Source organism: Osmerus eperlanus, chromosome 8 (genome assembly GCF_963692335.1).
Source record: "Osmerus eperlanus chromosome 8, fOsmEpe2.1, whole genome shotgun sequence".
NCBI lineage: Eukaryota > Metazoa > Chordata > Actinopteri > Osmeriformes > Osmeridae > Osmerus > Osmerus eperlanus.
In genome coordinates this window covers 16731634-16744552 of record NC_085025.1, presented here as the reverse complement: position 1 = coordinate 16744552, position 12919 = coordinate 16731634, and the positions used below count along the sequence as shown (strand labels likewise).

The 12919-nt window shown below is 38.6% G+C and overlaps 1 protein-coding gene across 3 annotated transcripts in view; it reads right to left on the bottom strand.

Annotated features, from left to right (window-relative positions):
* The window catches only part of LOC134025291 (glutamate receptor ionotropic, kainate 2-like), a 113205-nt gene that overhangs the window by 27170 nt on the left and 73116 nt on the right, over positions 1-12919 (bottom strand). For all 3 annotated transcript variants that reach the window (XM_062468222.1, XM_062468224.1, XM_062468223.1), the window contains one exon: positions 12241-12466. In XM_062468222.1, coding sequence (XP_062324206.1) covers positions 12241-12466 — 226 coding nt within the window. The remainder of the gene's footprint in view (positions 1-12240; positions 12467-12919) is intronic.

Sequence of the window (12919 nt, the reverse complement as noted above, 5' to 3'; positions counted from 1 at the left end):
TTATTATTGTGAGAATGCTGTTATGCTGTTAATTCTCACAATCAACTTCTTAGTTCTTCCGCTGGTTTTTTGTCCTTTAACTAGTCATGCATACTTTCACCGATTCCTACAATTTTTGTATCAAAACGTTCAGCTCCTTCAGGAGATGTGTGCTATGTCTTTTGATATTTCTCACTTTTATACTTTTTAAGATATTAAGGTTTTTGTGCAAATTATTCTCCCATTAAAAGTAATGATAAATCCTTTCAAATCATTAAAAAGCTTCCTCCTCTTTCAAACGTAACTACTTCAGCATACTTTCAGCTAGAGACACCATTCAACCTTTAAAATGTTCACAAGACATTCAGCTATTCCCAAATGATTCAGCTTTTTCAAATATTCAGCCAATTTTGAATTATGACAGTTTGAAATACATTAAAATGTTTGCTCCTTCTTGATTTTTATGAATGAGCAGCAAGCAGAGTGGCACACTGCTGCCTGCTCTTTTTCTGATATTCAACAAATTCCTCTAACTTTCATATAGTTTAACTTACAGAAACAAGTTATACCTTAAAATGTAGGAAGAATTGTCCTCTTTCAGCCAATGTAACTACTAAAGAGCTCACATTTACAGATTTTCAGCTATGAGCCTTGAAGCGAGAGCAGCCTTTCAAATTCTCTCACTAACTTCAATGGAGAGGTGGGTAAAATTCGTCAGAGAAACAAAAGAAACAAGATTTTGAAACTGCCGGTAGAGTCGTATTTCTGACCGCACAGACATATAAAGGACATCTCTGGTTTCGGCAGAGTCTTGGGTCTCGGAAAATATTTTTTATTATTTTTTGGATTGGACGTATAGTTTTGCGTCTAGGTTAACTTGTTTGAGGTGTGGATTCTAGCTACATTAGTTATTCTCTCTGCCCAGCTCGTTAGCGATCACAGCTGCTCCATCGCCGTGGCAATGACAGACACGCACCACTCAGTCTCTCACAAAGGTGATTGGTGCATTTACTTGACCATGATAAACCCATTTACTAGCAATTGTCGGTTTATGCCATTAATATGATTACTCCGTTTACATGTGTAATTGGTGGCCAAGCCGCGAAGCCACTTAAGTGTTTCTACCTTTTCTTATTGGTGGCCAAGCCGCGAAGCGGCGAAGCCACTTAAGTGTTTCTACCTTTTCTTATTATTATTATTATTAATCATCTTTCTCTCCCATTGGAGTCTATGGCAGCCCCTAGAACCGTATGGTAAAAAGTTGTGAAATTTGGCACACTCTTTGAGGACAGTCCCCTCTTTATTTTCACCAAGTTTCATGTCTCCCATTCGAGCACTCTAGCGCCACCAATGGGTCAAAGTTGGACTTGTGTTTACACACATAACTTTTGAACCGTATGACCGATTTTCAAAAATGAGGTACCGTTGGATTTCCTGGATCAAGACGAGTTCAACACACCCTATGACGTCAATTTCCGGTTATATAGATTTTCCGCCATTTTGAATTTTAAGGAAAAACGTTTTTTCGCTTCTCCTCCTTCAAATCTTCATTCAAATCATAGGGGAATTCGTGTTGGTTGTTTGGTCAATATTTAACCCCCTACACCCCCCTAAGGATCAGTCAATATTTGGACTACATAGACAACGGCGGTGTCAAAAGGTTCGTCTTGGTCTCGATTGCATTGGCTGTATTTTTATTTACGTTCCGTTGGATGGTTTAAGTTCAAATTACGTTTTTGTGGCGAAAAGCGAAGCTAACGGTGGCTAACTTGCTAGCCACAGTCACTGACGTTACTAACGTCACTAACGTCACGAAAACACGCGTGACTACCAGTAGCAGAACATTCGTTTCGCATCTGTTAACTTGGGGGATAGCTAGGCTAACTATAGCTACTGCAAGGCAGCTGCAGAAACGCCACAAGCAAAGAGGCCAGGGTGATAACTATTTACTCATTGGGTGTGCTCAAGCCTTCGGCGAGAGCACAACCTTTGTTCTCTCACATATATATTATTATTATTATTATTTTTATTTCTTTTTGCCCCCCTAAAACTCTGTCAATATTTGGCCTACATAGACAACGTAGGTGTCAAAAGTTTCGTCTTGGTAGCGATTGAGTTGCTTCTATTGGAATTTATGTTCCGTTGCATGGTTAAGGCTGAAGTTAAGTTTTTGTGGCGAAAAGTGAAGCTAACGGTGTCTAATTTGCTAGCCACAGTCACTGACGTTACTAACGTCACGAAAACATGCGTGACTACCTTTGGCAGAACATTCGTTTCGCATCTGTTAACTTGGGGGATAGCTAGGCTAACTATAGCTTTACTGCAAGGCAGCTGCAGAAACGCCACAAGCAAAGAGGCCAGGGTGATAACTATTTACTCATTTTACTTTGTGATATGACACACAATTGTGATGTGTAATGTACAATATAAGCTGATATTATTAAGGAAGTACATCTACTTTCGGAAACAGTAGTCTACTATTTCACTGAAGTATTAGCATCATGACATTAGCCTGTGTTGCCCGGGCAACACATACTACAGTGGTCTATGATGTAGCGTTATCTGTTTTCAATCGTTAAAATAAACATTCCTCACATATACATTTTCGTTGTAGGATTTATTCTGACATTAGTAAACGATTTGTTGGTGAAATTACCATTACCTGTGGTTTCAAACCAGTGAAGCTCACTGCAACGCTGTAGCTTACGCGAGACACACGACAAAAACATCTAACTTACACAGCTGTTTAGGAAGTCAAAAGGCGACAGAACATGTTCGGCACTCCCCTTACTTAAATCAAAAGTCTATCTAACTACTAACCTGAACTTCATTGCCACAGCCTAAACGTTGTCAATCTGTTCATGAAAATAATTAATTTCAGCCTAAACCATACAACGGAACGTTAAATCCAATTCAACCAACGCAATCGCTACCAAGACGAACACAGCAGTAGTCTACTAGTACTGTACCGTAGTAGTACAATTTACCGGGGCAGCTTCTCCACACAGGGCTATATCGCATTTTGCGTTGTTACAGACAATGTTCGCTACCAGTGAGCTTTTTATGAATGAGCGATTTTCCACTAAATAAATGTCAAGCTTATTTACGTTTTGGGGGAATATTTTCAGTTAGCAGATGGTACTGTTTGAATCGCGATTCCATCTTCTACTGCCGGGTAACGTCGTAGAATAATCTTCAAAGGGGGTTCTTTATTAATGAATGAATGCAATGAGTAGGCTACATGCCTGAAAATATCACGAGAAGCGAAAAACTTAAAATGACGTTTAAGTCATAGAGATTAGGTCAATTTTTACACCGGTCTGCCAAATGTATTCGTTTTGATTCAACGATGAGGCTGCCTCTTGCAGGGGAAATGAGAAGACATCTATTTCATTCTACACTTCACTCGTATTTTCAGTTGTAAATGAGCAGCATTTTTGTCTGTTTTTTTTTAATCTATTTAATCTTTATAAATAATAACTATGCATTTTCATATAAAATATACAGAAATCAGTTGTAAAAATGTCATTCAAAAATGGACCCCTGTGCAACCGACGCAAGCAAGCACACCCTACAATTTCCCCAGAAATTGTACCCTCTCTAGTTATTGGGTGTGCTCAAGCCTTCGGCGAGAGCACAACCTTTGTTCTCTCACATATATATTTATTATTGTGAGAATGCTGTTAAGCATTCTCACTATTGTTTTCCTGTTTCTCTTTATTATTCTCACAATTGTTTTCCTGTTTCTCTTTATTGTGAGAATGCTGTTAAGCATTCTCACTATTGTTTTCCTGTTTCTCTTTATTATTATTGTGAGAATGCTGTTAAGCATTCTCACTATTGTTTTCCTGTTTCTCTTTATTATTATTGTGAGAATGCTGTTAAGCATTCTCACTATTGTTTTCCTGTTTCTCTTTATTGTGTGAATGCTGTTAAGCATTCTCACTATTGCTTTTCAACTTCTCAGTTCTTCCGCCGTTTTTTGGCCTTTAACTCGTTCTGCATACTTTAACCGATTCCTACAACTTTTGTATCAAAACGTTCAGCTCCTTCAGGAGATGATGGCTATGACTTTTGGTATTTCTCACTTTTATACTTTTTAAGACATTAAGGTTTTTGTGCAAACTATTCTCCCATTAAAAGTAATGGTAAATCCTTTCAAATCATTAAAAAGCTTCCTCCTCTTTCAAACGTAACTACTTCAGCTTACTTTCAGCTAGAGACACCATTCAACCTTTAAAATGTTCACAACACATTCAGCTATTCCCAAATGATTCAGCTTTTTCAAATGTTCAGCCAATTTTGAATTATGACAGTTTGAAATACATTAAAATGTTTGCTCCTTCTTGATTTTTATGAATGAGCAGCTGCTGGCTGCTCTTTTTCTGATATTCAACTAATTTGTCAAACAAATTCCTCTAACGTTCATATAGTTTAACTTACAGAAACAAGTTATACCTTAAAATGTAGGAAAACTTGTCCTCTTTCAGCCAATGTAACTACTAAAGAGCTCACATTTACAGATTTTCAGCTATGAGCCTTGAAGCGAGAGCAGCCTTTCAAATTCTCTCACTAACTTCAATGGAGAGGTGAGTAAAATCAGTCAGAGAAAGCAAGAAGGAACAAGATTTTGAAACTGCCGATAGAGTCGTATTTCTGACCGCACAGACATATAAAGGACATCTCTGGTTTCGGCAGAGTCTTGGGTCTCGGAAAATATCCTTATATTTTGGATTGGACGTATAGTTTTGCGTCTAGGTCAACTTGTTTGAGGTGTGGATGCTAGGTAAATGTTCGTTTTTCTCTCTGCCTAGCTCGTTAGCTATCACAGCTGCGCCATCACCGTGGCAACCAAACAAACAAGCACCAGGAAAGCAAAAGGAACACGTTTTTGAAACTGCAGGTAGAGTCGTATTTCTGACTGCACAGACATATAAAGAATATCTCTGGTTTCGGCAGAGTCTTGGGTCTCGGAAAATATCATTATATTTTGGATTGGACGTACAGTTTTGCGTCTAGGTTATCTTGTTTGAGGTGTGGATTCTAGCTACATTTCTCTTATTCTCTGCCCTCAGCGCGTTAGCAATCATAGCTGCTCCATCGCCGTGGCAACCAAACAAACACGCACCAGGAAAGCAGAAGGAACACGTTTTTGAAACTGCAGGTAGAGTCGTATTTCTGACTGCACAGACATATAAAGAATATCTCTGGTTTCGGCAGAGTCTTGGGTCTCGGAAAATATCCTTATATTTTGGATTGGACCTACAGTTTTGCGTCTAGGTTATCTTGTTTGAGGTGTGGATTCTAGCTACATTTCTCTTATTCTCTGCCCTCAGCGCGTTAGCAATCATAGCTGCACCATCACCGTAACGACAGACACGCACCACTCAGTCTCTCACACAGGTGATTGGTACGTTTACTTGACCATGAGAAACACGATTACTAGCAATTGTCGGTTTATGCCAATAATACGATTACTCCGTTTACATGTGTAATTAGTTATGCGATTACTCAATAAACGCGTCTACATGATTCTTTTTTATTAATCGTTGTATGCTCCACGGCCAAAACTTGCACCATCATCCTTCTGCAACAAAGTGTCGCCGTGTCTTCCTGTATCGGCTCTACTGCTGTATGTTTCATTCCATTAACACATTGAATCCTACTAAGAAAGCCGAGTAAACGCACTCAATGGTAGGCTACATCTGCTACTGCTATTACTATCCCAACTATAATTTCAGCTGTTAAAACGATAATATTCTTGTTCCGACTAGCTAGCCTACTTCTTCTGTTTAACAGTTCAGCTTTCAGCTTCTCCCGCATTGTAGGCTATTTTAGCTCTTAGCTTTGTTAAGATGATGCAGATGATGCAGTTCAGCTTCCACACTGCCTCTTTTGTGTCACTCACACATTTTTGAAATTCATTTCAGCTTGCGGGTATTTTCTCATTTCTCACTTTTATACTTTTTAAAATATAAAGGTTTTTGTGCAAATTATTCTCCCTTTAAAAGTAATGGTAAATCCTTTCAAATCATTGTTGGAATGCTGCTCCAGCCCCTTTCAAAAATACCTTTCGGTTGCTTTGAAGCTTCAGCTTATAACTTTCTACTAAATTTTCACTATTTTCAGCTTTTTTAGCATGGTCAGCTATCCCCATTCAGGTTTTCAGCATTCTCACTGCTGTTTCGCAGGAACAGCCTTTTCTAGTTATTGTGAGAATGCTGTTAAGCATTCTCACTATTGTTTTCCTGTTTCTCTTTGCTTTTCAACTTCTCAGTTCTTCCGCCGTTTTTTGGCCTTTAACTCGTTCTGCATACTTTAACCGATTCCTACAACTTTTGTATCAAAACGTTCAGCTCCTTCAGGAGATGATGGCTATGACTTTTGGTATTTCTCACTTTCATACTTTTTAAGACATTAAGGTTTTTGTGCAAATTATTCTCCCATTAAAAGTAATGGTAAATCCTTTCAAATCATTAAAAAGCTTCCTCCTCTTTCAAACGTAACTACTTCAGCTTACTTTCAGCTAGAGACACCATTCAACCTTTAAAATGTTCACAAGACATTCAGCTATTCCCAAATGATTCAGCTTTTTCAAATGTTCAGCCAATTTTGAATTATGACAGTTTGAAATACATTAAAATGTTTGCTCCTTCTTGATTTTTATGAATGAGCAGCAAGCAGAGCTGGCTGCTCTTTTTCTGATATTCAACTAAATTGTCAAACAAATTCCTCTAACGTTCATATAGTTTAACTTACAGAAACAAGTTATACCTTAAAATGTAGGAAAAATTGTCCTCTTTCAGCCAATGTAACTACTAAAGAGCTCACATTTACAGATTTTCAGCTATGAGCCTTGAAGCGAGAGCAGCCTTTCAAATTCTCTCACTAACTTCAATGGAGAGGTGAGTAAAATCAGTCAGAGAAAGCAAGAAGGAACAAGATTTTGAAACTGCCGATAGAGTCGTATTTCTGACCGCACAGACATATAAAGGACATCTGTGGTTTCGGCAGAGTCTTGGGTCTCGGAAAATATCCTTATATTTTGGATTGGACGTATAGTTTTGCGTCTAGGTCAACTTGTTTGAGGTGTGGATGCTAGGTAAATGTTCGTTTTTCTCTCTGCCTAGCTCGTTAGCTATCACAGCTGCGCCATCACCGTGGCAACCAAACAAACAAGCACCAGGAAAGCAAAAGGAACACGTTTTTGAAACTGCAGGTAGAGTCGTATTTCTGACTGCACAGACATATAAAGAATATCTCTGGTTTCGGCAGAGTCTTGGGTCTCGGAAAATATCCTTATATTTTGGATTGGACGTACAGTTTTGCGTCTAGGTTATCTTGTTTGAGGTGTGGATTCTAGCTACATTTCTCTTATTCTCTGCCCTCAGCGCGTTAGCAATCATAGCTGCACCATCACCGTAACGACAGACACGCACCACTCAGTCTCTCACACAGGTGATTGGTACGTTTACTTGACCATGAGAAACACGATTACTAGCAATTGTCGGTTTATGCCAATAATACGATTACTCCGTTTACATGTGTAATTAGTTATGCGATTACTCAATAAACGCGTCTACATGATTCTTTTTTATTAATCGTTGTATGCTCCACGGACAAAACTTGCACCATCATCCTTCTGCAACAAAGTGTCGCCGTGTCTTCCTGTATCGGCTCTACTGCTGTATGTTTCATTCCATCAACACATTGAATCCTACTAAGAAAGCCGAGTAAACGCACTCAATGGTAGGCTACATCTGCTACTGCTATTACTATCCCAACTATAATTTCAGCTGTTAAAACGATAATATTCTTGTTCCGACTAGCTAGCCTACTTCTTCTGTTTAACAGTTCAGCTTTCAGCTTCTCCCGCATTGTAGGCTATTTTAGCTCTTAGCTTTGTTAAGATGATGCAGATGATGCAGTTCAGCTTCCACACTGCCTCTTTTGTGTCACTCACACATTTTTGAAATTCATTTCAGCTTGCTGTTAAGCATTCTCACTATTGCTTTTCAACTTCTCAGTTCTTCCGCCGTTTTTTGGCCTTTAACTCGTTCTGCATACTTTAACCGATTCCTACAACTTTTGTATCAAAACGTTCAGCTCCTTCAGGAGATGATGGCTATGACTTTTGGTATTTCTCACTTTTATACTTTTTAAGACATTAAGGTTTTTGTGCAAATTATTCTCCCATTAAAAGTAATGGTAAATCCTTTCAAATCATTAAAAAGCTTCCTCCTCTTTCAAACGTAACTACTTCAGCTTACTTTCAGCTAGAGACACCATTCAACCTTTAAAATGTTCACAAGACATTCAGCTATTCCCAAATGATTCAGCTTTTTCAAATGTTCAGCCAATTTTGAATTATGACAGTTTGAAATACATTAAAATGTTTGCTCCTTCTTGATTTTTATGAATGAGCAGCAAGCAGAGTGGCACACTCTGCCGGCTGCTCTTTTTCTGATATTCAACTAATTTGTCAAACAAATTCCTCTAACGTTCATATAGTTTAACTTACAGAAACAAGTTATACCTTAAAATGTAGGAAAAATTGTTGTCCTCTTTCAGCCAATGTAACTACTAAAGAGCTCACATTTACAGATTTTCAGCTATGAGCCTTGAAGCGAGAGCAGCCTTTCAAATTCTCTCACTAACTTCAATGGAGAGGTGAGTAAAATCAGTCAGAGAAAGCAAGAAGGAACAAGATTTTGAAACTGCCGATAGAGTCGTATTTCTGACCGCACAGACATATAAAGGACATCTCTGGTTTCGGCAGAGTCTTGGGTCTCGGAAAATATCCTTATATTTTGGATTGGACGTATAGTTTTGCGTCTAGGTCAACTTGTTTGAGGTGTGGATGCTAGGTAAATGTTCGTTTTTCTCTCTGCCTAGCTCGTTAGCTATCGCAGCTGCGCCATCACCGTGGCAACCAAACAAACAAGCACCAGGAAAGCAAAAGGAACACGTTTTTGAAACTGCAGGTTGAGTCTTATTTCTGACTGCACAGACATATAAAGAATATCTCTGGTTTCGGCAGAGTCTTGGGTCTCGGAAAATATACTTATATTTTGGATTAGACGTACAGTTTTGCGTCTAGGTTATCTTGTTTGAGGTGTGGATTCTAGCTACATTTCTCTTATTCTCTGCCCTCAGCGAGTTATAGTGATGGGCATTCCGGCTCTTTTTCGTGAGCCGGCTCGTATGGCTCAGCTCACTAAAAAGAGCCGGCTCTTTTGGCTCCCTAACGGCTCTTTAAAAAATACATGTTTTAACTATGAATTTGACTATGATAGGTGTGAAAACAATTCGATTAAATTATGAAATGAAATCATACTCGACCGTTCGCGAACGACCCATCACTAGCGCGTTAGCAATCATAGCTGCACCACCACCAGACGCGAACCACTCAGTCTCTCACACAGGTGATTGGTACGTTTACTTGACCATGAGAAACACGATTACTAGCAATTGTCGGTTTATGCCAATAATACGATTACTCCGTTTACATGTGTAATTAGTTATGCGATTACTCAATAAACACGTCTACATGATTCTTTTTTATTAATCGTTGTATGCTCCACGGACAAAACTTGCACCATCATCCTTCTGCAACAAAGTGTCGCCGTGTCTTCCTGTATCGGCCCTACTGCTGTATGTTTCATTCCATCAACACATTGAATCCAACTAAGAAAGCCGAGTAAACGCATAGGCTACATCTGCTACTGCTAATACTATAATTTAATCTGTTAAAACGATAATATTCTTGTTACGACTAGCTAGCCTACTTCTTCTTCTGTTTAACAGTTCAGCTTTCAGCTTCTCCCGCATTGTAGGCTATTTAAGCTCTTAGCTTTGTTAAGATGATGCAGTTCAGCTTCCACACTGCCTCTTTTGTGTGACTCACACATTTTTGAAATTAATTTCAGCTTTCAGCTTGCGGGTATTTTCTAATTTCTCACTTTTATACTTTTTAAAATATTAAGGTTTTTGTGCAAATTATTCTACCTTTAAAAATAATGGTAAATCCTTTCAAATCATTGTTGGAATGCTGCTCCAGCCCCTTTCAAAAATACCTTTCGGTTGCTTTGAAGCTTCAGCTTATAACTTTCTACAAAATTTTCACTATTTTCAGCTTTTTTAGCACGGTCAGCTATCCCCATTCAGGTTTTCAGCATTCTCACTGCTGTTTCGCAGGAACAGCCTTTTCTAGTTATTATTTATTTTTGCCCCCCTAAATCTTAGTCAATATTTGGCCTACATAGACAACCTAGGTGTCAAAAGTTTCGTCTTGGTAGCGATTGAGTTGCTTGTATTTTTATTTACGTTCCGTTGCATAGTTTAGGCTGAAGTTAAGTTTTTGTGGCGAAAAGTGAAGCTAACGGTGGTCAATTTGCTAGCCAGTCACTGACGTTACTAACGTCACGAAAACACGCGTGACTACCTGTAGCAGAACATTCGTTTCGCATCTGTTAACTTGGGGGATAGCTAGGCTAACTATAGCTTTACTGCAAGGCAGCTGCAGAAACGCCACAAGCAAAGAGGCCAGGGTGATAACTATTTACTCATTTTACTTTGTGATGTGAAACACAATTATGAAATGTAATGTACAATATTAGCTGATATTATTAAGGAAGTAGGCCCACATCTACTTTTGGAAACGTTAGTCTACTATTTCACTGAAGCATTAACATCATGACATTAGCCTCTGTTGCCCGGGCAACACATACTACAGTGGTCTATGATGCATCTGTTTTCAATCTTTAAAATAAACATTCCTCACAAATACATTTTCGTTGTAGGATTTATTATGACATTACATTACAAGTAAACGATTTGTGGGTGAAATTATCATTACCTGTGGTTTCAAACCAGTGTTGCTCACTGCAACGCTGTAGCCTAGGCGAGACACTACAAAAACATCTACACAGCTGTAGGAAGTCAAACGGCGACAGAACATGTTCGGCACTCCCCTTACTTAAATCAAAAGTCTATCTAACTGCTAACCTTAACTTCATTGCCACAGCCTAAACTTTGTCAATCTGTTCATGAAAATAATTAATTTCAGCCTAAACCGTACAACGGAACGTTAAATCCAATTCAACCAACGCAATCGCTACCAAGACGAACACAGCAGTAGTCTAGTACTGTACGTAGTAGTACAATTTACCAGAGCAGCTTCTCCACACAGGGCTCTATCGCATTTTGCGTTGTTACTTACAATGATCGCTACCAGTGAGCTTTTTATGAAAGCGATTTTCCACTAAATAAAATTCAAGCTTATTTACGTTTTGGGGGGCATATTTTCAGTTAGTTAGCAGATGGTACTGTTTGAATCGCGATTCCATCTTCTACTGCCGGGTAACGTCGTAGAATAATCTTCAAAGGGGGTTCTTTATTAATGAATGAATGCAATGAGTAGGCTAAATGCCTGAAAATATCATGAGAAGGGAAAAACTTAAAATGATGTTTAAGTCATAGAGATTAGGTCAACTTTTACACCGGTCTGCCAAATTTATTCGTTTTGATTCAACGATGAGGCTGCCTCTTGCAGGGGAAATGAGAAGACATCTATTTAATTCTACACTTCACTCGTATTTTCAGTTGTAAATGAGCAGCAAAAAAAAATGCTTTTAAATCTATGTAATCTTTATAAATAATAAGTATGCATTTTTATATAAAATATACAGAAATATCAGTTGTAAAAATGTCATTCAAAAACGGACCCCTGTGCAACCGACGCAAGCAAGCACACCCTACAATTTCCCCAGAAATTGTACTCTCTCTAGTTTCTTCTTGTAGTAACATTTTTGAGACACGTAAAGCCCTTCTTTATCCTGACAATGGACCATTGACCTCACCCCTTAATGAAAACACAGGGCAAACTGTCAATGTAAAAAAAAACGGAAACCAATGCAACATCACTGCGGTTGGTGCGGTCACAATGAAGCTACGCTGATTAGAAGAGCAAGAGTGTGTAGTATCGTAGTTTTAAAAAAGAAAGTTTTTACAGAGCCTGATTTTGATCCTTGAACCCAACACCTTTTTATAACCTATGGTATAAATCTGAAAGTAATACTTTCATGTACACATGTGCCCTCTTGATAATCCTACCTGCCTGACCATGAATCCATCAGCGACAGCTAATTAACCCTTCCATTCACACATGCAATTAAGCATTAACTTAACCCACACGCTAATTTAAACACAAACACACAATTGTTTACATATACACACACCCTCAGTTACATAAAAACTCACCCATGGGCGTTCCGACTCCGTAGGCCTTGGAGTCGATGAGACCCCCTATCTGTGTAAGGTTGCAGTTGCGCTGCGTGACAAACTCAATGGTGGTGGACTCCATGAGGAAGGCGTAGTCAGACGTGAGGACGCGCTGGATCCCCTCCTCCACGTTCTTCACCATCACAGAGTGCCTTCTGCTGTTCATGAACTCCCACATCTTGTCGTAGGTGGAGATCTTGGTCTTCTACAGATGAGGAAGGAGAAAAGGTGTACAAGCAGTAAGACTTTTCTTTCTTAAAATATAACAGTGACCTAAATTATTTAGTATTAAATAAATAATAATCGTAATATGATTCATATGAAAGCTATAATAATAATAGTGTCCTAACAATGTTATAATCCTGGAAAAACATAAAACATAACAGTTATCATAATTTCATAGGTCATAATTGAGCCTAGCGTAATGATAAAATGTAGATGGAGCTTTCATCTTGAAGGATAAAAGGAGACCACTATTCTTGCAACAGAGCATGTGGGTCTGCTTTCTGAAATGCAGCATTTATTTTCTTGTCATTTGTTATAAAAAAAGATATTGGATTGAAAACTTTGGCCTCTTAGAAAAGCACAGAAGGTCAGGAAGGATAGGACATAAAAAAAAAAACATATTTGACTCCACACTGTGAACACCGAGGTACCC